The sequence below is a fragment of the Sturnus vulgaris genome, chromosome 5 (genome assembly GCF_052056855.1).
Source record: "Sturnus vulgaris isolate bStuVul1 chromosome 5, bStuVul1.hap1, whole genome shotgun sequence".
NCBI lineage: Eukaryota > Metazoa > Chordata > Aves > Passeriformes > Sturnidae > Sturnus > Sturnus vulgaris.
Genome location: NC_142247.1, coordinates 27,468,502 through 27,495,287, shown reverse-complemented (window position 1 = coordinate 27,495,287; position 26,786 = coordinate 27,468,502). Strand labels below are relative to the sequence as shown.

At 43.7% G+C, this 26,786-nt stretch overlaps 3 protein-coding genes across 5 annotated transcripts in view; 2 read left to right on the top strand and 1 right to left on the bottom strand.

The window, feature by feature from the left end:
• The first annotated feature begins 16 nt into the window (after positions 1–16).
• On the top strand, positions 17–8,428 carry LOC148223627 (uncharacterized). Of its 3 annotated transcripts, none has more exons than XR_015803836.1 (4): positions 17–476; positions 3,144–3,389; positions 5,491–6,151; positions 6,913–8,428. XR_015803836.1 is itself a non-coding variant. In XM_088165141.1 (4 exons), the coding sequence occupies exons 2-4, from the start codon at positions 5,525–5,527 to the stop codon at positions 7,133–7,135; spliced, it is 456 nt and encodes a 151-aa protein (XP_088021267.1). In that variant the 5' UTR covers positions 372–476; positions 5,491–5,524; the 3' UTR covers positions 7,136–8,428. The 3 variants fall into 3 exon arrangements, 2 of the variants coding, with proteins under 2 accessions (XP_088021267.1, XP_088021266.1); XM_088165141.1 differs by lacking the exon at positions 3,144–3,389 and having other exon boundaries at positions 372–476; positions 5,491–5,627; positions 6,022–6,151; XM_088165140.1 differs by lacking the exon at positions 17–476 and having other exon boundaries at positions 3,345–3,389; positions 5,491–5,627; positions 6,022–6,151.
• Positions 1,932–26,786, bottom strand: part of LOC106863113 (retinoic acid-induced protein 3-like) — a 38,709-nt gene continuing 13,854 nt past the window's right edge. Inside the window, exons 4-5 of the transcript XR_015803835.1 lie at positions 24,175–24,290; positions 1,932–5,755 (exon numbers count right to left, since the gene is read on the bottom strand). The gene's annotated coding sequence lies outside the window, so the exon portion shown is untranslated. The remainder of the gene's footprint in view (positions 5,756–24,174; positions 24,291–26,786) is intronic.
• On the top strand, positions 10,644–16,283 carry HEBP1 (heme binding protein 1). The gene is made up of 4 exons (XM_014892448.2): positions 10,644–10,806; positions 10,934–11,072; positions 12,502–12,682; positions 13,922–16,283. Exons 1-4 carry the CDS (start codon positions 10,729–10,731, stop codon positions 14,091–14,093), a joined length of 570 nt encoding a protein of 189 aa, XP_014747934.1. The 5' UTR covers positions 10,644–10,728; the 3' UTR covers positions 14,094–16,283.

Here is a 26,786-nt window from a genome sequence, read left to right as displayed (position 1 = left end):
TTAAAAGGCAGGAAGAACGCAGTGAACAAATTCATGACTGGATGGCCGGAGGGTTCAAGCAGCCAGAGAGAAGCACTGCATAGTGGAAACTGTGATTAGTACGAGAAGTCATACAGATGTGCCAGAGAGCCAGCAGTTGAGAGCTGCCCAAAAGAACCAGAGGCAAAGATAACACGGGTGTCCTTGGAGACAGAGCTGTTTTTGAGAAGAGCTCCATTGCCCAGGCTTTCCTTCCCATAAGGCTCCCATGTGCGGGGAGAGATGGCTAGTTTGCAGGAGTGGGAGGGAGGGGTAAGAGAGGTACAGCTGGAGGAGGCTCCACGGAAAGACTGTGGAAATGTAGAAAGCAGGGAAATGAAGAGGGACACGTCACTTGTTGCAAGTTGAAATGCAGAGGGAGTGTTAAGGGGAAGAAAGGAGGAGGGAGGCAAAGATTTGGAAGCTTCATCACAGAAGAACCGGCCTCAAGAGCAAAGGTAATGCTTGTATACAATTCTATGCCTTCTTTCCCAGGAATGCTTTGTTTCTTCCTCTGAAGAAAATAGATCCATACACCTCAGAAAGAGGTTGTTGCATTGAGGGACTCTAAAGGCACCTGTGGGAAGAGTCAGGAGAGGAAGTGCTGACTAGCATGAACATGGATTTGGAGGATTCCTACAGACTACGGGGTTGTGCAGAGTGAGAGAAGTAGGGAGAAAGAAAGAGAAATCAAATCCTTAGAGTCAGGCAGACTGTCAGACAGGCAGACATGGCAAGTGCAAGATGTGTGAGTGCCTATCTAAGGAAAGAGAGGAAACATCCTAAGAGGAAAGACTAAGCACTAAATGAGAGTTGAAGATAAGACATATCCTGAGAAAGCAGGCACACCTGGAGAAGAGGCATAAGGTGAATACTACCTCCTCAAAACCAACGGTACTTTACAGATGCACAGCAGCAGATATGTGCTTTGCACCTGGATGACTTTTTTCCTTCTTTTTCCCCACTATGGCTACCTGCTGGCAACAGCATCACCCCAGCTGTCTGTCATCAGGGCTGTCAATTAGATCTCCTAGTTTGACAAGGTGGACAGCTATTTCAGGGATTCAGATACTCTTCACTTTCACACAGCACCCAGGTAGAAAACGAGCTCTGTAACTCTTAGTTATATAAGAAAGCACTACTTAACTCAAATTTGTTGCCAAACATGAAAAATTCAGGATATTGTTATTCCCACATATTGTTATTCCAACCTCAAACTGAGTGTGTGTTTTTACTAGCATATAGCATTATACCCACACATGTAAATTGAAGAATATTCCATTACAATGGATTTATAATAAATATTTTTAAAACAGATGATATTCTAGCTGTACCACTGTGGCTGGCTTAATATTGTAGGATATAATTTTTAAAATTATTTTTGGCCTTTTTCATGATCTTTCCACCATTACATAATTGTACAAGCTTATGCTTATGTTTCTTTTATTTTTTCTCTTGGAGAGCTAACAAATGCCATCCACTTTGCAAATAGAGCTTGCAAATGCTTTGATTGTTCTGGACTCACAGGCTTGGCAGCTTTCTCCTCTAAAAGCTCAGAGACTTTTCAAGATCCCAGACTGGGAGTCTCACAGAACTGGCATTAGAAATTGTATGCAGCTACAATATGGTGGAATTTTTTTTGTTTTTGTGGTTTTTTTTTTTTGTTTGTTTGTTTGTTTGTTTGGGTTTTTTTTTGTTGTTTTTGTGGGGTTTTTTTTGTTGTTGTTTTTTTGTTGTTGTTGGTTTTTTTTGTGTGTGGTTTTTTTTTTTTTTTAGTAAGAAACTGGTTTATATAACCTGAACCTTCTTGAACCTAATACATAAAACAGAGCCTCTTAGTTTGGTGTAAGTAATGTAACCTTAAAATATTGCAATGGAAATAAGAGAGATAAAAGGAAAAAAATATAGAGGAATTCCAACAGTCTGCAAAAATAGCTTTATTATATATTGACATCCTTTACAAAATAGAAAATCTTAAACATACTTTGATGTTTAAATACCCATTATCATTGGAGTGACAGCTACATTTTATGTATTTATGATTTACCTGAGATCAAATTCCCTGATTCACTTAGAAGTATATTTTATTTCCCTGCAAACTACCCAAAATCCAGAATCACTCTTCAGCTTTGGTCTGAAAGTAACACAAAAAGAACTGGAAAAAGTTATGAGAGGAGAACAGACCTCAAATGAAAAGCATGAATGTAATTCACTTGCATTTCAATATTCAAATGCAGAAAAAAATTTCCTTTATTTTAGGTATGACTGCAGGGATTTATAACTCTAATCAACAACATCCTCTTCTCAAAGCAAGCATGGGCTTGAGCTAACACGCTGGGATGTTGATGCACTCAGGAGAGGGCATGTGTTTAGAGCACTCAGAAGTACAGGGGAAGGTTTCATGCCCTCTTGATGTGCAAGGGGCAGGCAAGCTCTGCATTGTAAAGCAACAACTCACATGTCTGCAGTAGGATGAGTGTGTTCTCAGGCTTCAGGGGAGAGAGGGGAGAGCTTCATTTCTCTGAAATGAAGCTGTGTTTGGTACTAGAAGTAGGTAACCTGGGCAAATCCCCTATATCCTGGCAGGCAGCATAACCCACAAGCAGTGGTGCACTTCAGTCATCACGCTTGACCCCAGCTGTCAAAGTGTGAGGCAGACACCAAGGAAATCTCAGGGCTCTGTTGTGATTACCCACTACACTGTGAGGAGCGATGAGCACCAGAAATGGAGCGACAAGAAGCCAAAGGAGTTAATGGGAGAGGAACAGTGATGGGAGTTCAAATACTGGCAGTACTCCTTTGCTTTGGGGCAGGGATTCTGGCTTGGACAGCACAACTGCTGATCCCAGCAGGGCTGTGCTTAGGGTATTGAGCTAGCTGAGCTCTTTTATCATGCTGAAGTGAGGAATCAAAAGGTTAAAAGATGAAAAAAGTATTGTGTAATAATGAGACAAATATGTTGGTCTTCACTGCCTGCAAATGAAGGGACTGTCCAGTGAATCACTGAGCCTACCCTGCTCCAAGGGCAGAATGTGATGTAATTTTCTGACAGCACTTCATATTATTGTAATTAATAGTAACAATTATAAAGCTAATATGTTGGTATTGTTATTCTCTGCATTTAGGAAAAGAGTTTCCATCCAAGGATGTGAGAGAGTTCTCCCTGCTTATCCATCTGTATTCTACCCTGATAGTACTTTCCAGTGCAACTCTGCAAAAGAGAAGACATATGTGAATCAGCTGGGGATCTGATTCCTGTTACAGATGACCCCACAGACTTTTTCAGCTAAGAACTTTGTTAGCGAATATCCATTTGCTGTTTACAATTCCACCTAAGAGAGGGAAGATTGCTCATTTTCTGTGTGCCTGAGGTATGAGAATCTACTTCCAAGATGATTATAACCTGATGTTTACTGTGATAATAAATCACAGTAGACCCTCAGGAATGCAGGGAGCAAAGCTACAAAGAAACTGGTCTGTGAGGGACCCTGCAAATAGAACATGTGGGTATTGTGATTCATTTGGACACCTGATGTTTTAAAAAGCTCGAGCTCAAGTAAGGTGGATTTTCAGTATAAGATGTAGGTGGAATTTATTACCACCCTACTTTTAACAAACAGAGAAAGATCAAAGTACCCCAGCTGTGGGGTACTGAAACAAGTGGGAGGTGGAAATGATAAGGAATGGACAATCTCTTCAGGAAGTTTTCCAATTAGCTTGGAAGCCACACTGTCTCCTTGATGTTGGCAGCACTTTCAAATAATTTGCAATTAGACACATCAGTGTCTGGTAAGTCCTTTCCCATCAGGGAAGATTAAAAAGGCATGTGCGGGGCATAGTCATTTAAAGAAAGAGAGAAAAAAAAAAAGCTGTAAAGGCTGGCGCATTTATCTGGAAAAGCTGAGAGGTGGAGGAGGTATGGTGTCAATGCAAATAATTTCAAGAAGGTCCATGAAGTCCTTTTCATTATGAGCTTTGGTGATATTGTCAGACCTTCTTAAAGATCTTTATTTTGGCAGCTCTGAGTTAGTGGGAAGAAAAGGTGTATGCATGTGTGAGATAGGAAGAAGGCAATTTATTTTTCCTTTAAATGAATACTCCAATTAGATGAAGAATACTAAATACAAATTACATCCTGACAGATGGAAAGTAATGTTTTTAAAGTATGATGACATTTTCCATTAGTGTGGCTATATTCATACTGGTACTTTAAATAGCAGAAAAATAAATGCAGTTGCAATTAAAATGCACTAGTGATAAAATGTAAGAAAGACACGAAGTGAAAGGAATTATTTATTTACTGTTTTGTCTGCTACAGCTTCTGGTAGGTTTTGAGGTGACTGAATTCTTCCCAGATGGTCAGGAGATAAAGGTTATATTATCTTAAAAAAGAAATTTAATGTCCTCATATTTTGCGGTGAGATCTTAGATTTTTGATGCACGTACCTGAACAGGAGAATAATTCAGATTTTCTGGATGTGCCTGCTTTTCACACGAGCCCCTCCATCACTGTGACTACAGATGACCAAAATCATCACTAAACTCTGTGAACTTGGCAATGCATTTTTTCTGTTTGCTATGTGCAATATGTGCATAATGGATAATTTCTGCCAATTTCTAGCAGAACAGCTGTTCATGACTTTTTTTTTTTTTTTAATTAGAATACCAGATTCAACACTGAGGGACTAATTTGTTAGGACAGAATAACAAATCAGTGTGAGTAAGCTGTGGAGAGACTGACCTATCCTCTTACGTTTAGACATGGTACTTGCCCAAGAGGGTGTGTAGGTTAGGGTTGACTTCCTTAGCTTGGAAATGATGGCAAACTTGAAAGAAAACAAGGAGTTAAGTAAGTGTTCAGTGCAGTTAATACACATGTCCTATCAACTCTGCAGCTTTGCTCAGGAGGAACTGACCCTGTGACATCAGGACAAGGTGAAGACAGTACATAGGGGGTGGGGTTACCTTTGAGGCTCCATCACTGGGCAGCATCTAAGATGTTGCCACTGGTTAGTGGATCAGATCAAAAGAACATTTGTTTTTTTTTTATTCTGTCCCTTATGAGACACTTGATAAATTGTTTAATGGTTGTTTACCTTGTTTCTCCCAAATACAAAGTAGGAGTGCAGTGATTCTCACACTTTTAGTACTTCCTCCTGACACTGCTAGAACAATTGTGGCTATAAGGTGCTATCCTAACATTGCCACATAGGAAGTAAAGCTACTTCCCCAGCATCTGCTGGTTGATGAAGCATCTCAGTACCACTCTGTTCCTTGAAAAGGAAGTAAAGTTTGTCCTTGTGAAAAAGAAAAGTCCTTGTGCTTTTGTAAAACCTATTCTGAGCAACTTGAGCAACATTTTAAATAAAAACATAACCAAAGAGAAATTTGGTGTTGTGGTGACAGATGGGAAAGTGCAAAAAGAGTAGAAAAAATAAATAAAACACTTAGCAAGACTTTTTGTCTCCACAGAGACAGGGGAAGTCAAGATCCTACAACAGCCATCATGGTGACTCTTCCTCTTTTCCTCCTCTTCATCCTTTTGCCCTGCAGTAAATCTCAGGAGGACTTTCTGGACCAGCATCAGAAATGGAACTACAGAGAAGGCGGTAGGAAGTCACAGTCACAGTGCTGGTTCAGCATGGGAGGCATTCAGTAACTCAGAGATGCAGATTCACTTATTTTGTCCTTGAAGTGAGATAGACAGCGCTTGATTGCTGGGTAGCTGCTGAGACCTCTGGAGAAAAAAAAAAAAGTGGTTTTAGAAATAATCATCTGGGGTATCCAGTGACAGCAAAAAACCTGGGCACCTAGAGGCAGAGAATTACACTGTGAGGGAGAGTTACCTGCTTTTTAATTTAGATCCTCCATGTGTTTAATATTCGGCATTTCATTGCAACTGAGTTGTGATGGGGAATGGAATCAAACTCGGAGCACTAGCTTTTATTTTCTTGTGCTGACACATTTGTTTTCCCCTCTTCTATGGACATCCTGCTAACCTAGCTGACAAGGTCAACATAGAAGGTGTTTACAGCATTACTCAAACCCTTGAGAAATGGGGAAATGACATCTTCTGGCAAATGAAGCATACCCTGCTGAACAACCCAAATGCTCTCCTGCCTGAGTTCTCCAGGTAATTCCTCTCATCTGGAGGTAGGATTCAGTCCTCTTCTGGGTGTCCTTCCTTGAGCAGGATTCATCTTCTTAAAGATGAATTTTCATATTTCTCAGCTGGGGGGAAATAAAATACACTGTTGTGTACCAGTACCTGTTGTGCTACCAGCTCTGATTAATAAACTGAATATTCTGCTAACTATTTATTGTGAAACACTCTCAACCGCCATCACTGTATTACAAGAATCTTCCTAAAGAAAATGCCCTTGGCAGCTCACACTTGTGAAAACAGCCTGGAAAAAATGAACTGTTTTACGAATCCACACATGGGTTTGGCCACAGGTCAGGGAAAAGAAGCTGATTTAGTCTGTGATGATTTTTTTATTTCAGTCTCTAGGACCTAGATCTGAGAAAGCTATTCACTAGTTCATGTCATCATATTCCCCCTTTGCATTGCAGGAGATATTAACTGTTGAACAAACTCACAAAATTTACTTCAATCTCTATTTCCAGAAAAAGAGTAGGAGAGGCAGAGAAAGAAAGAGAGGAAAAGGGAATACTGGGAATTATTAGAAACCTAATATCACTTAAATTAGAATTGCTCATAAAGCAAGTAAAGTGTCTGTCTTCCATAACTAATTGCTCTTTTAATGGTTGCTTGCAACTCTTTCATCATCAAGGGCCCTTACCCAGCAAGAAACAAAGGTCATGGTCAATTACTTCGCATGCTCAGAAACACTCCCTAAACTGAGTTATTCTTCTATATTGCTCTCTTTGTAGTCTCCGCCCAGTCTCTGCTGCTGTGGACAACCTCGTGAGGGAAGTCCAGTCGATAAGGAAGAGGCTGGAAGAACTAAATGAACGTCTCAATGTCATCAGCAAAACTGTCCTTCCCCTTCGACTGAACGCTCTGCAGAGCCAGAGGCGTGGAAATACTCAGCTGCGGAGACTCCCGACACATAGGAGAAGGTTATATGCTCGCAGGAGACCTCAGAGCACTTAATTCTCTACCAGAAAAAAGGGAAATCTTTAATTTTTGTTTTCATCTGCTTAAGCCTTTCTCAATGGGACATTGCTGGAGAGAAAAAATTAAAGCACAGACACAAGTCAGCTTTGCTAAGGAGATCAGAACTTTTGCATTTTGTTGCTGCTTTCCAAACCTAGGTCAGTAGGTGAAACCTCACCCTGTTCTTTAATGATGTCTGTTTTGTGTCCTGGGCAAAAAAAAGTAGACAAGCTCAATGTACTTGAGCGTGAATACCTTTAGTCTATGCAGGCATTCTTTCTGCTTACCAGAGGATGGTCTTTCTATAAAGATCAGGTGAATTTCTCTCTCAGTCCTATTTTTAAAGCACTCGTTCTGAAACAGCTGAGGAATTTGAACTTCAAAAGTTCTGAACAACTGATGAATGCAGAAAGATGGATTAGTGCTTGGCACTTCCAGCTGGGCAGGGAGAGGAAGTTATGTTTCAAAATATAGTCTTAACCTATTGTCCATGTTCATATGTTCAGAAGGTGGGAAGGGCTGGATAATCTTGGTCTGTACATCATGCTTCAACACTGAAGATATATCAATTGCTAGGGAACAAATCTGAACATCCACCTTCTGCAAAGAGTGTTTTTCTAGCTACCTGGAACTGTGCACTTAGAATGGTGTTATTCAGTAGTTATGTTCAGAATTTCCAGCATTCTGAAATACACTGAGCTGATTTTTGCCAAGACCCAGGGAAACCAGGGTTTGTTTTTTTTTTCCCCCCTAAAACTATTTAGATACCTAATGGCAAAGATAGGTGTCTGGAAGGATCTTCCAAAATAGCTTAAGAGTCTCTTCAGTCCCCAAAATCACAGATAATAATTCAATTGGTGTCTAGTTCACAGAGTATTTTCTCCTTATGCCAGCACTGACCTCCAGACATTTCCCAACATCCTTTAGCACAATTATTATCTGTAGAAAATTAACAACCACGCTCTCCAAAGACTTTGGTCCCTCAGGGATTACCCAGAATACCCTGCCTTCAGCTTATCTTTGCCTGTGTCTTCCTGACAATAAAGATGGTGATAAAAAAGAGTGCATGAATCAAATTATGCACTGAATGGAGGATAGGGTGGGCTTGCCCTTCAGGTCTCTAAAGATAAATCCAATACAGAGATTTCCATTCAGCATTGCAGTCAACTGTGTATATGAAATGTGTTGAAATATAAGAAGGAGAGTCAAAGAGGAAAAGAAACATGTTGTCTTTAAGGTCTGGATGGAGCAATTTATGAGAACACAAATAAAGAATGGATTATGTCTAAATGATGGTCTGGCATGACAGTTGTTTTGAAAACACTCTCCAGTCACAGCGAGGATGCAGACTAGCTATTTAAAGATTCCCAAAGCCTGAGTTAATGGAAAGAAATTCAGTGACAGTACAATAACCTCCAAAAGGAAAGGAGGAAGAAACTAGTTTCATATGACATCTTTTAGAATGGACCAGAAGAATTAACACTGTAAGAATTTTAGCTGCAACCTGGGAGTTTGCTGAGTGGGGGAGGTATGAGCAGTGTATGAGACAATCCGATAATTATTTCCCGGATGTAAATTCTCTGAGTTCAGGTCTTCAGAAAATAACAAAACTCTAACTTGGCTCTCTTAGGCTTTTGCTTGGGAATGTGAAACCCTGCTTAGCTAGAGAAGGGAAAAATCAAGACTGTGAAAAGGCTGATAAAAGAATACAGTTGTGCCTTTGTTGAAGTTGTCATCATAATTTCTCAGGAAATGTAGAGCATTTTGATCCCAGAATATATTTACATAAATTATAAAGAATAACAGGAGAGAAAGGCCCCTAACTTCTTGTTATTTTGTATTCAGAGTTTCTAGGCTGTGCTGTAGCAACAGCTGCATCCTTGCACAGACTGCTGATCCCTCCAAGGGATGCTGTGCTTGGGGCTGTAGGGACTGCTGGTTATTTTGGCCTATCTAGAGGAAGAGTACAGCCTAAACGTTAGCTTTCATGGTGGTATTTTAGACACAAGCATTTTATCAGGCAACCTGAAGCCATATAAATTGAGGACTACTTGAAACAGAAAGATGAGTCTTCCCTAAGTCACTAAAGTTACAGATAGCTGGTGATGGGAGGCCAGACCAGATCACTGCAGACTTTTACTTTATACCTAGATGTCCACCACCAGCTTCTGCCAGAGACAGAGGACAGGGCAAGATGGACCCCCAGTCTAACCCAGTCCACATATTCCTACACTGATATGTGCAAGTCCGTAGTCTTGGCAAAACCTCAAAAGCACAATGGAGAAAGTAAAAATTTGTTTTAAAAGAGAACAAATAAGCTGCAGCATGCAATGTATATTACAATTCTGCAATTTCTTGCATAATGGTGAATAAACCAAATAATATAAATGGTTAATAAATTACTAACCTGTGACCTTGTCACCAGTGATAGCAGCCCCTGTCATTCACCCTGTGAAAGCCCATGCCAGGCTCCAGAACAGCTCCCTGACCTGATCAAACAGCCTGTTTGATCAGATGATAACAGCCAGCTTCTTTAACCTCTTTGCCTTTGCACGACCCTCTCTCTAGATGGAAAAGTTTTAGTGTCCTATTTCTTCTACAATTTTAGTTTTTGCTCTTTAAGACTGTAGGAAGGTTATGTGCCAGCCTACTTCTGCACTGTTCACCTTCTCTTTGAGGAGGCAGCAGTCCAGCTGAGTAACTTGAGATGCCTCTATCCCATCTGCCTGGGGAAGCTGGCCTGACCCACGAGACTGATTCCCAGGGACTGGTATTTTTATTTCTGCTACTGCTAACCTCTTCTTAAAAGACCCTGGGTAAGGCACTTTCTCTAACTGTCACTCGTCCTCTGACACGGCTTATACAACAAGAAACCACTTGTCACAAGGTGTCTAAGTCTTCTATGCATATAAATGTATCCAGCTACAGAAGCGATCTAAGCTCTCTGTTGCGTTTCATTTACATGTACTCTGGGAAAGGATCTGGACGGAACTTTTAAACATACCACCAGTTGGGTGGTCAGTGGAAGGAGATCAAGTATCATTAGGAACTTCTAAAATCTATTCCTCACCTAAAGCTTACAATATCCAGTGACACAGACCACTTCCTTAAAAAATAACTATGTTTCTCTTTCGCACTGTTTGTTTAAAATAGCCCACAAAAGACCGAAAAATCAAGAAAAATCATAACCAAGACGTTATGATTTTTCAATTCCAGGAGCATGATGCCCTTCCACACTATGCATGACACACTTTGCCAGCACTTCCCTTTTCCTGTATTTCATTCCCCTCTCATATTTCCTGTCTCCCAGACAGGAACACCATCTGTTCCCGCACTTCACGACTCCTCACCCTCCTCGGCGCCCTCCACATCCAGGCTCCGGGCGGGCGCTCCCGGTGCCCCCAGCGCGGCCGCGGCCCCGCGGCCCGGGGCGCGCCCTGCCTGGCGGCGATGGCCGCGCTGCGGGCGGGGCGGCTCCGGCCCTCCCACCGCCCCCAGCGGGGCTGAGCCGGGCCGGGCCGAGCCGGGCAGAGCCGGGCTGAGCAGGGCAGAGCCGAGAGCCGAGCGGGGCAGAGCCGAGCCGCGGCATCATGCTGGGCATGGTGAAGAACTCGCTGCTGAGCACGGTGGAGGCATGGCCCTACCGCCTGCTGAGCAAGGGCGAGAAGGTCGGTGCTCTGTGCCCGGCGCTGCTCCCGGGCGGGTCTGCGCTAAGGCGCTGCGAGGGAACGCGGCTATGGTCCCCGGGCAGCGCGTTCCTCCTGGCAGCGCCTCCATCCCCATCTCCTTCCCCAGGACCAGCTCAGCTACGAGGAGAGGGCGTGCGAGGGCGGCAGGTTCGCGGCGGTGGAGCTGGTGGGGAAGCCGTTCGACGAAGCCTCGAAGGAAGGGGCAGTCAAGCTCCTCAAGTACGTCGGAGGAAGCAACGACAAGGGTGAGAGATGCTGCCTGCCCCGCGGGGCTTGGCGGGTGTTTGTGGTTGAGGCTTGGTGAAAGCAGGATGGATGAAGGCGATGGCACTGCAGGCCCGCCTGGCCTGTGGCTCCTGGCACTGAGGGTCTTTCTCTCACTGGGAAAAGTAAACTTGCAACAGGTTGAGTCGTGCCCAGCCAACTCGTGCTATGAGTCCACTTATAAAACATCTCTGTTGCAGGGCGAAATCTCAAAAATTATTTGTTTGAACAGGAATGAGTTACCTTGCAGCTGGCATAGCATGAGGACAGGCAGACATGTATCTGTCACAGCTCCCTGGGTGAGCAGTACCTGATGAAATCCAGGGTATCTGGGACACTTCAGTTCTATGATGTGCCCTTGTGGGCAGTGAAATAGCAGTTATGACCTTGATATTTTATCTGGCTATTTTTATTCATGAAAGGGTGGTGAGCAATGAGGTTCCTTTTTAATGCTATATTGTAACGTTTTATGGCAGTGCTTCCAGGTGATTGCTTCTAATTCTCATTTTACTGAAGTGAGTGCATTTTAACCATTCATGGCTGGAGAAGACTACAGAGTACCTCTGAGGCATATATATGTTACTGAACACCTTTCTCCAGCATCTAGTAGAGGGACTAGTGTAGTCTTCATAGGAGTAGGAGGTGGATGCAGTGGGAAATGGTATTTGCAGCAACATTTTTGGAAAAGTGATAATCACTGTTGCTGTAGTAGAAAGGGTTCTATAACATGTGACACAAACACAGGTATGACATCAAAGGAAAAGAAATGAGAAAGATGGCTTGATCTCAACTGTTTTTATAGCTGCCTGATCGTAAGGTTTAGAGGTTCCCTACTGCTGCAAGAAGAGTGCAGAAAACTTGTCTTCAGTGCCATGTGGTACTTCTTGGTGGTAATGGCTAGGAAAAAACCATGCTGTTCCTAGAGTGTGGACAGCAGGTTTGGGGCACTGGAACTTGTAGGATGTCTGGAAGCATTTGGAAGGTTTTAAGAGAAAGCTGCCAGTGTTGGCTGTGGGCTCACAACTAAGTGCAGATAGTATTAATTTAAATGCTATGTAGATTTATATGTGCCACTGGCTTGCCCTGGAGCTACAGACCCTTCTGTCTTACAGCTTCGTCAGAAGAACAGAGTGCCTCATAGCACCACAAAAGCAGCACCATTAATAAAAAGCATTCCAGAGGTCAGTTAGGACACTTATTTCCCAGGCTCCTGGTGTGGAGATAGAGCATGGCCCAAGCAGAAGCTTGATGATGGCTGTTCTGCTTCTCCAGAGGAGCCCACTCCTGACAAGGAGCTTGCTCATATGAGGAGTTTCCCAAAAGTAAAATTAGCTTTTGCAAATTCCCTGATAATTTTGTGAGTTCCTGAGAACCTAGACTTCTTTAGTAGTGTCTCTGTGTCTGTTTCAGGAGTTGGAATGGGCATGACTGCTCCTGTCTCCATCACTGCTTTTCCTGCTGAAGATGGCTCCTTTCAGCAGAAGGTGAAAGTCTCTCTGCGGATCCCGAGCCAGTTTCAAGACAACCCTCCTTGTCCTACTGATGAAAGCATTAAGATTGAAGAAAGACAGGGGATGACCATTTATTCCACGTAAGGAATGCATCCTGGGATCTCCAGTCTCAAGTGATGAGGTCTTTAGGGTGCTCTGAAGAGCAGTATCTGTTTTACCAGGTGACTTGCTGTACAAGAGGTGCATGTGGCAGAAGGAGATGGAGGATTATGTCTAGACTGAAGACAGGTGTTTTATGTCACTTCTTACCCTGGTCATGCTGCACTGATTTGGAATATGGATTTTTTTCCCACTGAGTAAACAAGTGTGGAGGCTAGCCCTGAAAAACGCTGTGTCATATCTATTGTTTTTCCCACTTTCTGGGTTCCAGATTTTTCGTAGTCATTAAGAATGTTCTTTGGTATGCTTTGCATCAAACTGTCCATTGAAACCTGATTCAGATGGACTCATACCAGACTGCACCATGGAAACAAGCAGCCACTGCATTGCTTCAAATCAGCTTTGAATGTCTTGTGCTGTTGACTGACAGCCTGGACTCAAACTAGCATCACAATAGCAATAAGCTCTTCACCTTGTCTTTACCCTTTGGAGGTTTCCCTGCCTACTTTCTTGAACTATTTTGGCTGACTCTAATTGACTTTTTTTCTTGCCTCCAACTGCTGCTTGGTCTTTGTTCTGGGTGTGGGCCACTTCTGTAATATCAGCCTGTTTTGTCTCCAAGGTTGGCCCTGAGGGAGGGGGGTGAGGAGCAGGCTGATGTGGAAACAGTTCCTGTTGGTGGGAGGTCAACATAAACCAGACTCATTTCAGCCCACTCCTTTTAAATAGCATCGTGCTCTGTAATTGCCAATTGTCTGTTCCCACCTCCCCTTTTTCTTGGGCTAGCTAGAGTTTGGTTTTCCTTCATGACCTTTCCAGCAGATGGTTGTTCACACCACAGTCAATATGGTTGTTGACAGCATTGGTGAGGACTGTGGGCTGACTTGTAGATAACCTTGTGTTTTAGAAAGTTGTTTCTCTGATATGGTGCTGATTCACAGGGCAGGGCCATTCTGCTGGCTGATATACATGGCACTCTTTGGGGGGGATCCCTCTGGGGCCTCCAAGTGGATGACTGCACCTTGGCTGTGTCACCCATGAGACTTCATCTGTCTCACATGAAGTGTGCTGCTTCACAGTGAACAGTGCATGCATGGGTGCATGTTGGCACGGCCTGGATCAAAATGTGTGTCTAAATATACTGTGGCCATATATTGTTCTCTGTCTCTTCCTTCTGTGCTTTGCCACGACTGCTCAACACCTCTCTGGTTTCTTTGCAGGCAGTTTGGTGGCTATGCCAAAGAGGCAGATTATGTGAGCTATGCTGCCAAGCTGAAGGCTGCTCTGGGGAGTGATGCTGCATACCACAAGGATTTCTACTTGTGCAATGGTTACGACCCCCCTATGAAGCCTTATGGACGCCGCAATGAGGTCTGGTTTGTGAAGGAGTGAACATCTGGCTCCCTGTGGTGCTGCCTTGCAGTGATAACCTCCCCAAACTATGGCCCCGCCCTCTTTAAAATAAACTAATAATTCAGCAGAGGGAAAAAGCTGTCACTATCTTTCTCCATGCCAATGCCTTAGTCTTTTATGGACCATAAAAGTCATTTTAGAAGAACACTTGCTGACCCTCCTGATGATCCTGCTCCTTCATTCCAGATCAGGTCCTCAGCCACACAGTCTCTTTTGATCTCTCCGTGGCTTATTTTATCTCCTTTGTGCTTCCAGAGTTCAGTGCTGAGAAAGCCAAAAGTACTTAATTGACTGGTGCCTGACAGGAGTCACGTCCAAGTGTAGGCAGACTATTAGTCTCACCTGAGACGGGCAGGAGAACATGACAAAAGTGCACACAGAGACTTTTTTATCTCCTTCAATTTGCTGCAGCTGTAAAATGCAGCTTTTATCTTTGCCATTCCACTAAAGGGACACAGACATTGCTGCCAACAAAACACAGAGAAAATAAAAACCCTTTACATTAATTGAGAGTGTGCAGAGGATCAACGTTTCTGTCATCTGTCTGAGAAATGTTTTTCAGAGAAAGATCCGAATTCTGTTTGCAGCTTTCTTCTGTTTGAGGAGAGATGTTTTGGTGTGTGCTGTGCCTTCATCTCAGCTAGCAGCTGGACAATGTGACCTGGAGACCTCAAGATTGTTTCCTCACCTTCCTATTACTTTTGTGTAATGTTTTTTTACAACTAGCCTATGCAAGGGCCAAAGCAGAAGTATGTGTGGTTATCAAATTGAATAAGAGAAGTGCAAGGCTGGGAAGAAAGCAGATGCTTATTACTTGTAATCCGAGGGTGCATTTGAAGAATGGTGAACATATGGTGAAGCTACCATGGGTGCCAATCTAAAAAAACGTTTCTTAAAATGTGTCAGTTTCTGAAGGGCTACTCAGACCAGCCGTTTTCTTTAGAGGAGGAAAAGGAAAACATGGCTATCCTGGAAAGCAGGGACTTGGGTCAAATAATGAGTAGCCTTTTGGAAACTTCAAGTACAGTAGCAAGTGTGTGGGTCACGTTTCAGGAAGAGTAGCAATGTTGAAATGTCAGGCATCAAGCCAGCATTTTAGCTGTTGGGTCTGCCAGGGAGACAGCAGAATACCCCAGTGGGAGCACTCACACACTCTGGGTATGTATAATTCTTCATTACCCGCACTAAAAGAGGTGTGGTCCTCTGGTGGTTAAGTGCCCCATAGTTCAGGTGATTTCCAAAAGCTGTTTTCCCCTGGAGCAGAAAGAGATGTGTCAGATGGAATCGTAGCTTCTGGCTGGTCAAGCTGTTGCACGTGTGCCTGCTTTCTGAGAACAAATCTCAGCAGTGAAAGGAGAAAACCTGAGGTTTTGATGTGCCTTCCTTTTCTCTCTTGCTGCGCTATATAAGAGCTTTGCTGTGAACTTTGTAAGAGTTTCAGTCACCTGTGTGCAAGAGCAGCTAGTTCAGGATGGGTAAAAAAAGCAGATATCATTTAATTAAGAAAAAAACAAACAACAATGATGGGGAAAAGCTGTTGGCTGTGATTAGTGATTGCAGTGCAGGGGAGAAAGAATAAAAAGAGAAATCAAAACAAACAAAGAATTAGGCTTTTGAAGGAATTTTTGAAGCAGCAAATACCCCTTTAAGCTTGCACTTGAATCCAAAGGGATTGTTCATGTCCCAGATTATTTTAACCTGGTGGGTGAGGAATGGAGAAGCACAGTATTGACCAGTTTATGCCTTCCCAGGGTCATTTTAGAAACTTGTGTGGATACAGTCTGGTGACCTTCAATGATCAAAACCTTCAAATTTCTCAAAATTTATCTTGTGAAATCTCATATTAGGGATGCAATAATAAACCTGGTATAAACAGAGCTGCACAGCTCAGCAGCAGGGTGGGGTTATTTTATAAAATGCATACCCTCTGAGCAGAGAGCGGGAGCTTTGGACCCAACAGTGAGTCTAAACATTTGCAGACTCTGCCTGTGCAACCCTGCTACCGGCCTTTGCATCAGGCAGGCAGGATAGAATTTCATAAACATTGTTAAATAATGTCAAAGCCTTGTGCAAACTGAATTGCCTTTTCTGTACACACAAAGTTGCCTGTGTTTTGTCTGCATTTTCTACAGTTTTGAAATAAATAAACAATAATATTGTGATTTACAACTTCTGTGCTGATCATTGACTTCATGAGCTCCGTGGGAGTAGTTGATTTGCTAGACCCTAGGTTGCCAGTTTATCTTTCTCTTTGGGGTACAAATCATGTCACAACATTTATAAATAGTCATAATGCTTTTTCCAATAAATCACTATTTTTGGGTGTCCTGGTGTGGCCCTGCATTGTCTGACTGTGAGAGACAGGAACTGATGAAATAATCTTCATTTGTTCCAGCCATTGAGAGGCTTTAAGCAATGTATTTGTGTTAATGTAGAAACAAGGAGCCTGCCCACCTGGGAAAAATTATGTGTTCCTGTGGCTGGGGTTCACAGGCAGTGAATTTACATTCAGGTAAATACTTGTGACTGATTTTCAACATGATCTATGATCCAGATATTTTGTCCCATTGAGATCCATCTAGCTTGGTGCACTGTCCCTGTGATGAACAGTAGTGGACACCTGAGACAAGATTACAGGAGCAGTGCAACTGTGGGCTCAGACCCCCTCTAAATATTTCCCTGTCTCTAGTATGATGTGGCCCAGGGATTTTTGTTATTGTGCTTAGTGGACCCAGGTAGATTTTATCTCATGCATTTGTCAGGTTGCTTTCTAGAAATATGGTAAAGTTACTATCCATGGCATCCTTTTGTCCTTCCTTGGTTCTGGAAGGGTAGAAATAGTTTTTGTCTGAGGGTTTCCAGCAGGCTGTCTCTGCTCCTTAGGCAGCTGGATCAGTCAGCTTTTTGATACGCCTCTGTCACTGCAAGTGTGTGTTTGTTTGGACAGCCAGAGTCACTGTTGACATTGGAGGATTTCCAGCCACCTCTTTGTACTGGGGCCAGAAGTCAGAGGTTCTGGATTTTGGCCCAAGGCCAGCATGGCCACAGGCATCGTTACATACAATTGACTCCTGAACTGATGTTAAAACAAAAATAATTTCTCCATCCCCTGCAGTACCTCTGAGAGATTAGAGTATAGCAGATTGCCTAGAGACCTCCTTGCTTCTCTTCTGTGCCTGTGCAGTGTCCTTTTCTGTCTCCAGTGAATGCTGAAATGAAGAGATTTTGGTGCTTTTCAGTTGTTCAACAGGGCACTATGATGTTGCCTGTTGGGTGTTGATTGAAGAAGACAGTGCTGGGGAAACTGAGAGGTAGATGTTTCTCCGTGCTGAGGCCCCTCAGCGCTCTCAGGGGTCACCTTGCTGGGTTGTTGGGATGTGGTGGGTTTGTGCATCAGACACTGCATTGCTGCCCGTGGCCCCTTTCCCATCACCTCGCTTGTCAGTGCAGTGGAACAGCTCCACAGCTCCTGTGCTGCCCGCTGGGCTGGACAGGCTCAGCAGGGGAGTGGCCTCGGGAATTATCTCTGCCTTCCAGAGACAGGAGTGCCCTTGCTGCTTATTAGCAGCTGGGCAGGTCCCTCTCAGTGCTATGCAAAGCAGTGGTATGACGGCAACAAGACTGGCCACAGGAAGGGCTATGGTTAAACAGAGCCAAATTTAAAAGCGTAATCTGATGGGAATTATACACGTGCCATTTAGATTTAACTGTGCTGGATATACAGCCTTCCTAAGCTACTCCACTTGTTAGTAAGTAATTTTCCTGCTGGTATTAACTGTGGCAAGCCCTATATATTTATTTATAAATAAATATACGTGAATATGGGTATAAATGTATGTATATGAAGTGTATGTAGACCAGCTACTTTGATCTATTGTTTGACTGCTGTAGTCACTGAATAACTCACTGGAGTGAATGCAGCCACAGGGTGAACATTTGCAGACTGAAGTTTTAAGACTGATAGAATGAGAGCTTAGTTAGCTTCAGAAAGAAATTCTTTACTTTGTAGACACATGCCTTAATATATCTAACACTGCATTAAGATGACAGCCTTTATAAAAGAGCTAACTGGTTAAGTTGTCCATATACATTTTGCCAGACTTACAATACTCCAGTCACTTTGAGGGGTTGGGTGATCTATCGTGAATGAGGAAGTAACATCATTATTTCCCCATTTTCATCAATCCCCGTGGCAAAGAGTGTGTGAGCAGCTGTTGTGCTTATGGTCACAAATTTTCAGTTTTGCAATGCTGTCCCAAGGCAATGGGTCAGAGGAGGAAGATTGTGGCTCTTAGCTCACATCGTCCCTCCCTATTACAATAATACTTCTTTTAGAATAGCTCTCTGAGCAGCAGCTCTCTCTCTTCCGTGACAGCATTTCAGCACACTGAGCTAAAAAAGAAATGCATCTCTTTTAACAGGACCATAAGTAGCTTTGGATGTATAACGCCTCTATAAAACTGCTTGGCAACATGATTTATTAGAGCAGGATCAGTGGTAAAAGTGACTTCTCTGACAGTAATGGATGAAACACTTCCAACATAGCTACTCTGTCTCTGCTTGGTGCCTATGCCAACAGCAGGCTGGTTTTGTCAGCTCATTCATAATCTCTGCTTTGCTCTCAGCAGAATCCATTGCACAAGACAGGTTTCAGCCATGGCAGATGCTTTTTTTCCTAGTCCTCTGTGGGAGCTGCTGCAGAAGATGGGTCAGTGCAAATGCTACTTAATTCCTGAATTCTACATCCAGACCCTATACCTAGGTGGGAGTTGGGTGCATGCCACTCCCATACCCCTCACTGCTGCCCACGCCCATGAAGAGAAATTTGAGTGACTGGGGTGAAAGGAACTGCACTGTTCTCAGAGTGTGAAATCTGACTAATCAGCAGCCCAAGGTCCCAAGGAAGTCTCAAATGTATTTTCTGTGCAGTCCCTGTGAGAAGACTGGGTTGAGGAGCCTGAATCGAAGGTGCAGATTTTTAAAAATACCAGTGGAAGTGAAAGATCCCAGAAACCACATCCTGCAATTTACCATGTGCTGCAGCACCCTGATCTGCACTGTGACTTCAATGACCTTGGGTGTGCAATGTGACCCTGGCAGTGTGACCCAACTCTAGGGCTCCTTGTGGTGAGACAGCAGAGCCCAGCCCGTGCCATGTGGGCAACTGCACCACCCACCCTGCCCGTGTCTTGACTTGGAAGCTGGGTGGGTTCTAAGAGACATTCATGCTTGGGATGTGTCTTCTTCAGCACATGAAGGCAGAGAAAGATTGCCATGGCAACTATTCTTAAGTATTTTTCCAGTGTTTACCAATCTTATTCATTTTTTCTTATATCCCTAGTGTTAATTTAAGGCCTTTCCTAATTGGAAAAAAACAATTGAAGTGAATTCTCTGATTAGACAAAAAGTTCGGACACCTTCCCACACAACTTATGAAGTATAAGATCAACAGAATTGAATGCTGCTGTGAGTAAGAGGAGATCTGAAATTTGAAATGCATTGTACCCAGACAAATGAAATAAATGAAGCCTTTTACTTAAAGCAAAACATTGAAATAAAAGATAGTGTACAGCATGACAATTCTGGGTACTCCCTTGCTTCTAGGCTGTTTAGTCATTGATTGTAGATCTTCTCAATCTTCTTTATGACTCAACTTTCTGAAGGAACATCTTTCCAAATCAACATGTGCTAGCTCATTGAAGTATCTTTCATGAACTGTAGTAATGTTTAGTCTGGGTGCTTTGAAGGGGATGGTTACTGCAGTGTTATTTCTTTGGGGTAGTTATCATGTCTCTCATTTTCCAGTACCTTGCTTCCACTTTGTGTGTATTTTGGCTGGGATAGAGTTAATTTTCTTCATAGTGGCTGATGTGGGGCTTCGGATTTGTGCTGAAAACAGTGTTGTAATGCAGGGATGTTTTTGTTATTTCTGAGCACTGCTCACACAGAGCCAAGGCCTTTTCTGCTTCTTGTTTCAAGTAGGTCAGGGGTGCACAAGAAGCTGGGAGGGGAGAGAGCTGGGGCAGCTGACCCCAGCTGATATTCCATTCCATATGGTGCCACACAGCATATAAAGTGGGAGGAAGAAGGGAGGGGGATGTTCAGAATGATGTAATTTTTCTTGTTGAGGAACTGTCCCACGTGATGGGGCCCTGGTGCCCTGGGGATGGCTGAAACTCCTACCTTCCCATGGCAAGTGGTGAACTTGGTTTGTTTTGTTTGCATATGAGGCTTTTGCTTTACCTAATAAACTGTCTCTATCTCAACCTACAAGTTTTCTCACTTTTATTCTTCTGCTTCTCTTTCCCATCCCACCGGGATGGGCGAACCAGCGAGCAGCTGTGTGATGTTTCACTGCTGGCTGGGCTTTCACCATGACACACCTGCACACCAATACCTACCTGTGGGAAACCCAGGCTGGGGGGGAAAGAGGAAACCCTGTGGAGGTGTAGGAAGGAGAAGGTTGATGCCTTGGTTGTGCAGACTGTGGGGAGGGTGGTGTGAGGGTGGGTTGGCTGAACGCAGTGTCTTTGGTGGCCCGTACCTCCCACACTGGCCCTTTGCCTTTGGATGTTGGCGAGGAGATTGAGGAGCCCCGTTCAATAGGGCCTATGCCATGATGGCTGCAGCACAGTTATTCACAGAAGAGGAACCAGAGTTTCCTCCCAGCTTCTCCAGCCCTGCCTTGAGACAGACTATGTCTCCTCTCTACAGCAGGGCCCTGGGAACAGAGATCTCCCTGGAAATTCCCCTCCTGACTCTCCTCCCACTGCGTTGCCATATGATTTGCACAAGATTCTGGTACACGCCTTTGTGGAAAGCAATGCTCTTCCTCTGAGGACATCTTTGGCACTGCTTCCCTGGAGGGGCGAAATCCTGAGGCACAAAGTGCAGCTGAGACTGTTTGAGCACTCCTCCCTGTCCCAAGGCAGGGAGGGGAAGAGAAATGACAGTTTTATGAGATACTGTGTCTTGGGAACCTGGTCTAAAACACCCTCTACTTGGAAACCTGCCCAGCTGATTTCAAAATTATGAAAGCAGTCCTGCAGGTTTTGATCCAAATGGGGTAACAGGGCCTGGAGCAAATAGAGGTGGAGAAAATGGGTGCAGTTTCAAGCACACAGGGCACCCAGGTGTGGTTTTGTTCCTCCTAAAACCACATTTTGTGTTTGTTAATCTACCAGTGTGTTGACCCCTGTGTAGCTTCATGCCACACCTCTCCCATCTCACCAGGCATGGCAGTGGCACTGCTCACATGTTGGGTAGGCAGTGCCCTGCTCCCCACTTTGCCTCTCAGATGCAGGTGTGGTTTGTATCAGCTGCACAGGACATCTCTCTGAATCCAGAAATGAAGGCCAGATCTGGAGCCAGGGGTGTCGTTTGGCTGGAGACAGATCTCCATAGAGCTGGTTTGTTAACAGGCAACAGGAGTTCATCTATTTTTCATCATGATGATGCTATTTCTGAATAAGAGAGAAAAATGCAGGCTAATTTCTGAAGCATATGATTTAGTTTTTGGCCTTTAAAATTTTGTTTATTTTGAATGGAAGCCCAGAATGCACATAATATAGCAAAAAATTGCAGATAAAGACAGGGATTTTTGTTTCACCTTTCAAGTTACTCCCACTTCTGATGCTAAGGCAGTAGCATTTGAAAAGACTCTGGATGTTTTCCCTTTCCTTGCAAAGAAACAAATAAAAATAACAATCCTGAACCAATAGTGAAGCCACCTGCTTTCAGATGACTCTGCTGAAAGCAGCAAGGTACAACCAGGTACACCAGGAAGACGAGGAAAATATCCTGGGAACTGCTACCCTGACAGAGAGTTTCCCTGTGGCAGCAGTTCCTGCTCCTGAGACATGAAGCAAGGGGATAAATACGAGCTCTCCAGAGAGTCCTGATGTGAAGGTAAGCACAATTGTTTTCTGAAATGCTTGATCCCATAATCCACAACTCCATTTATCATAAATAGCCTTTCAAATTGTTGTGACAAACTCTTGTGGACTGAATCCAGCTCCTGAATTATGAGAAGCTAAAAATGGTATCTATTCCCATGGCTATAGACAGAGAAATGCTACTCAGCAACAAATGCACCAGCAAGTGCCTTAAAAATAGCCCCTGTGGAATTATTCAGTGTTTGGGACTTGTCATTTCATAGGGGTAAAAATGGATTCATTTTGGCACAAAATATGCATAATATGTATCCACAGCTTTATAAATAGCATTTATAAAATTATGTGTACAATTTTATCTTAAATTGATGCTGAGCAAAGAGACAAAACAATCAACAAGAACTTAACACAAGTTTTGTTCTTAGATAATTGTAAGACCTTTTTTTGGCAGGTGCCAAAAGAGACCTTCCTCCCTTCACCCCTCCTTCCTTTCTTTCTTTAAGACAGCTTTAGGGAAAAAAATTGAAATTGCTGCCATTATGACAAATGTGATAGCTGTAAGCCAAAGAAGAAGCCTGGCCCAAGGTTGTCACCCCACACAAATTAATTCCATGGCTTTAGCTATTCTGGTTTTCAAAATGTAGGCCTTTATATCTCTTGGTGGTCCAGGTTTTGCAAGTGGAGTCACAAATATGGTGGAAATTCAGTTGGTGAGATGGTCCTCTGAGAAATAACTAGGTCAATATCTGGAACATAACTTGAATTGACTCTTAGAGGAGCATTTGGGGACCATGCTCTTTGTCTTCCTCTCTTGTTATTCTGCTTCCTTTCATCTCACTTGCCCTTGCAGTATTCATGCAGGGCTGATGTGTTGGTACTGGTGGGTGGGGAGGATAAAGTCTTGTTGGAGGGTGCTGGGCATCTTTCCTTTTCCATTTATGTGGGCTCTGCTGAAAGGGACCAGGTAAAAATATGAAGGCTTTGCTGCTCCCCTGCTCCAGGCTTTCCTGCCCACTCTCTACCCTGTAGAGCCTGGCTGCAGGCTGAATGTCCTTCTTGTCCCTAAAGGTGCTCAGTAACAGTCTGTAGCAGCCTAACCCCTAGGAAAGGGTGGAAGATAGGGCTGGTAAACCAATATCCTGGGAAGACATTTTGCAAAATTGTAGCAATAATACAGCAGAATAAAATGTGAAGCCTTATAGGCATGGACAACAATTTTGTTAGTGAACAGAAGTGGTTTCGTTCACTCACACTTGCACACCTGTACTCAGGTGCAGGTGGATGCCAGCATCCAAGTGGTGATTCACTCTGGGTCAGAGTGCCACAGCCACCACTGGTAGTCCTGAGTGGGGACTGACCACTAGAGGAGTGACCCATGGCCTGCCAGGAGGTGCAGGGTGGAGAGTAGGACTTGTGAGCAGGAGGATGTCACCTTATACAGCACCACCCCTATACAGCATCACCCCCATACAGCACCACCCCTATACAGCACCACCCCTATACAGCACCACCCCTATACAGCATCACCCCAATGCAGCATCACCCCAATGCAGCATCATTGCCTCGGAGCTGTGCTTGTGAAGTCTCAGGATACAATGTATGAGCAGACTTGGTTGTCCTGTCCTGATCAGGGGGGATGAGATAGGTTGAAAGCGGGATTTGGCAATGGAGAGGAGAGGGAGAGGAGAGGAGAGGAGAGGAGAGGAGAGGAGAGGAGAGGAGAGGAGAGGAGAGGAGAGGAGAGGAGAGGAGAGGAGAGGAGAGGAGAGGAGAGGAGAGGAGAGGAGAGGAGAGGAGAGGAGAGGAGAGGAGAGGAGAGGAGAGGAGAGGAGAGGAGAGGAGAGGAGAGGAGAGGAGAGGAGAGGAGAGGAGAGGAGAGGAGAGGAGAGGAGAGGAGATTTCCCAGAATAGTGCAATGGCACAAGACATCAACTTCACCTGAAAGAGATCCTTCAAATTGTAATGCTTTTCCTTACCAATCAGCATTTAAAAAAACTTTTTAAAGGAAGTGCATAATTTTTTATTTGAAAAAAACTCTTAGAATATTACATTTTTAATAAAGAGTTTTAAAAATATGATTTCACTAAAGTCAGTAATATTTTCTTCTTAAAATTATATCCTTCTTACCATTTTACTGAAATTATTAAATGGTTTCTAGGGCAACTTACCAATAGCACTAGGGTTCACTTTTCTGTTTCTTGAGGGGTCAGGGAGGTCTTCATCAGAGAAATCAAGGGATAGACAAAAATGTCAGAACTGTGCTTTGATGTTTTCCCACTTCTTTCTGAAGCAAAAGAAAAAATTGCCTGTTAATGTGATAAAAAGGAGTGAGGCTAGCTGGAGATTTATGGCCTCCTGGAGACATAGTGTGTCAGCTCTCCTCCAAGTTCTCTCATGCTATTTCCATGGCAACTCCATATAATGATAACTCCCACAGATTTTCTCCTTTTATCTGTTATTTTGGTCCCAGATAGTGATAGAGTTGAGGCATACATTTCTTTCACACCATTTGATGCCCATCGACAACCAAAGTAAATAATGTCCTAATTTTTCAGGTCTTTAGAAAGCACAGTTAGTTCACAGCCCTTTCAGGAATTCACCTGCAGAGCTGGATGGAGCTGAGACAGGAAAAGCAGTGCTACAGATGCCCAGAGGAAGCTGAAGGGATGAATGCTCACTATCAGCACAATGTGACAGGATTGCATTCCACTCCTGCTTTTCTCCTCCCCTTGCCCAGGGCAACAGATGGACACCAAGGAGGAGGCCATGGTGGAATGGCAGGGTGGATGGTTTGGGTGCAGGGAGCTGCATCTCAGCTGTTCTGCCCAAGGAAACAGGAGGTCTTTCTGCCTGACTGGGAGATGCTCCCGTTCCCCCTGATGTCTGCTCATGATTGCAAATCTGGTCCAACTTATGAGACAAGGATTGAGAGTTTCAGCCAGGCATAGCTGCAGCCAGAAAAACCCTTGACCAAGTGCCACTAACCCATGACTTCCTCTTATGAAATCTCTGCAGCAAAATGCTGCTGGCTGATTTTTACACTGCAGAAGTAGCAGGCATGCAGCTTGCTCTGGGAAACTGCACTTGTTTAATCTAACTGGTAGGGGAGGACAGGTGAAATATTAGTGCTGGAGTAGAGGGTCCACAGAGATCCTGGAGTCCAGATGCCAGTGTGGGCTGAACTGAGTTTTTGTGCTTGGTTTGCAGTTGAGTGCCAGGGACAACAGGACAGTCTGAAGATCTATACCAAACATCTCCTTACTTTGTGCCCTGAGAGCATCTAGATATTCTGACCCTCCTCATTTCTTCCTACAAAAGCTTCCATTTAAGCAGATGAGTAATGCTAGGTGAGAGGACATCCTCCTCCAGGAAGGAATTTTAAACCTTATACTTGCTGGTAGTGGCCCTTCTGAGTAAGGCTGCTGCTCTGAAGAACTGTCCTACCTGTTTGGTCTCTCTGTCCTGTAAACCAGATGTTGGTGGGAGCATTTCTCCATTATAGGGAGGGGAAGGAGGGCACAGTATTTTGGAGGAAAATACCTCCAAGATCATCAAGTCCAACCTTGGAATGAATGTCACCATGCCCGCTAAACCATATCATTAAATTCCATCTCTACTTGTGTTTTGAACCTTCCAGGCATGGTGACTCCACCACTTCCTGTAGTTTGAGTCCTTGCCTGGAAGCAGCCCAGGTTTGACTCTCTTTTCTGAATGACAGAGAGCAATTCGTCCGGGTGTGTGGGTGAGCAATCATCTAGGCACGGTGAAAATTTGACCTTCACCTTCTGCCCTGAATGTAGGAAGTGTCATTTCCCCATCATGCCAGCATGATGAAAGGATAAGCATGTGGAAAGCCTTCTGAAGGACTCTTGGCAACTTAAAAGATACATCAAAAACAAGACAGTAGAATTTATGAGTAGCAGATCTAAGGTCACCAATGCAAATTGGTGACCAGCACCCTGTCCATGTGTATTGTGATGATCCCATCTAACACAAACAATTATCCATTCTCTAGAGCAGGACTGGGGTTGAGACAGTGGAGTTAAACACAGTAACAAATCTCTGTTAAGAGCGAGGCACAAAGACATGTTTTTAAAATCCATATATGTTTCCAAGCTCATGGTTTGTTTTTTTTTTTATTTCTTAAGATTATGCTAGGACACATATACCCATAAAAATGATTTCTTATGTACTGAGACTATAGATGTCTCTAAGGTGAGAACTAAAGTCAAAGAAACTTTTGCCATTGATTGTACCTGTAAGAATTTTACTTTTTCCCCCAATGTTCTCACTTCAAATGTATCATCATGCTTCTATTAATTTCAGCGTGAGCATTGTATGCACAGTTGGAGACAGAGCATGCCCCAAAAGCTGACTACGTTTGAAGACTGCACTGTGAAAGAGAAATCAGGCGAGATACTAGCAAGGGTTTCATCTCTGGGATGCTGTAAAAGAGCATGCAGCTTCTTTCAACGTTTCCTCATTCATTCCATAACGTTGATTCCAATTTTAGAGAGTATTGGCAGACAATAAAGACAAATGATATTCAAAAAAAGGCAGAATTCATAATGAAACTTGCAGAGAGAGGGCTTTCCCCTCCTTCCACCCCACTTGCCCGAAGATTTGGGAAAAAAGCACTTGTAGCTAGAATCAGGGCTAGACACCTCGGTAAATCTTGCTTTGGAACTACTGCTGTCGGATGAAAAAATGTGATCACCACCAAGAAGCGAACTGCAGATCTGGTGTGAACTCCCTCGAACGCTTTGAATAGGTTAAAATG

What these genes read in the sequence shown, in the direction of transcription:
- LOC148223627 (XM_088165141.1), top strand. Translation starts at nt 5,525, where the DNA reads ATGGTGACTCTTCCTCTTTTCCTCCTCTTCATCCTTTTGCCCTGCAGT. An exon ending in ATGGAACTACAGAGAAGGCG is followed by an intron (nt 5,628 to 6,021) that starts GTAGGAAGTCAC and finishes CTGCTAACCTAG; the next exon opens with CTGACAAGGTCAACATAGAA. An exon ending in CTCCTGCCTGAGTTCTCCAG is followed by an intron (nt 6,152 to 6,912) that starts GTAATTCCTCTC and finishes CTCTCTTTGTAG; the next exon opens with TCTCCGCCCAGTCTCTGCTG.
- HEBP1 (XM_014892448.2), top strand. Translation starts at nt 10,729, where the DNA reads ATGCTGGGCATGGTGAAGAACTCGCTGCTGAGCACGGTGGAGGCATGG. An exon ending in TGCTGAGCAAGGGCGAGAAG is followed by an intron (nt 10,807 to 10,933) that starts GTCGGTGCTCTG and finishes CTCCTTCCCCAG; the next exon opens with GACCAGCTCAGCTACGAGGA. An exon ending in GGGATGACCATTTATTCCAC is followed by an intron (nt 12,683 to 13,921) that starts GTAAGGAATGCA and finishes GTTTCTTTGCAG; the next exon opens with GCAGTTTGGTGGCTATGCCA.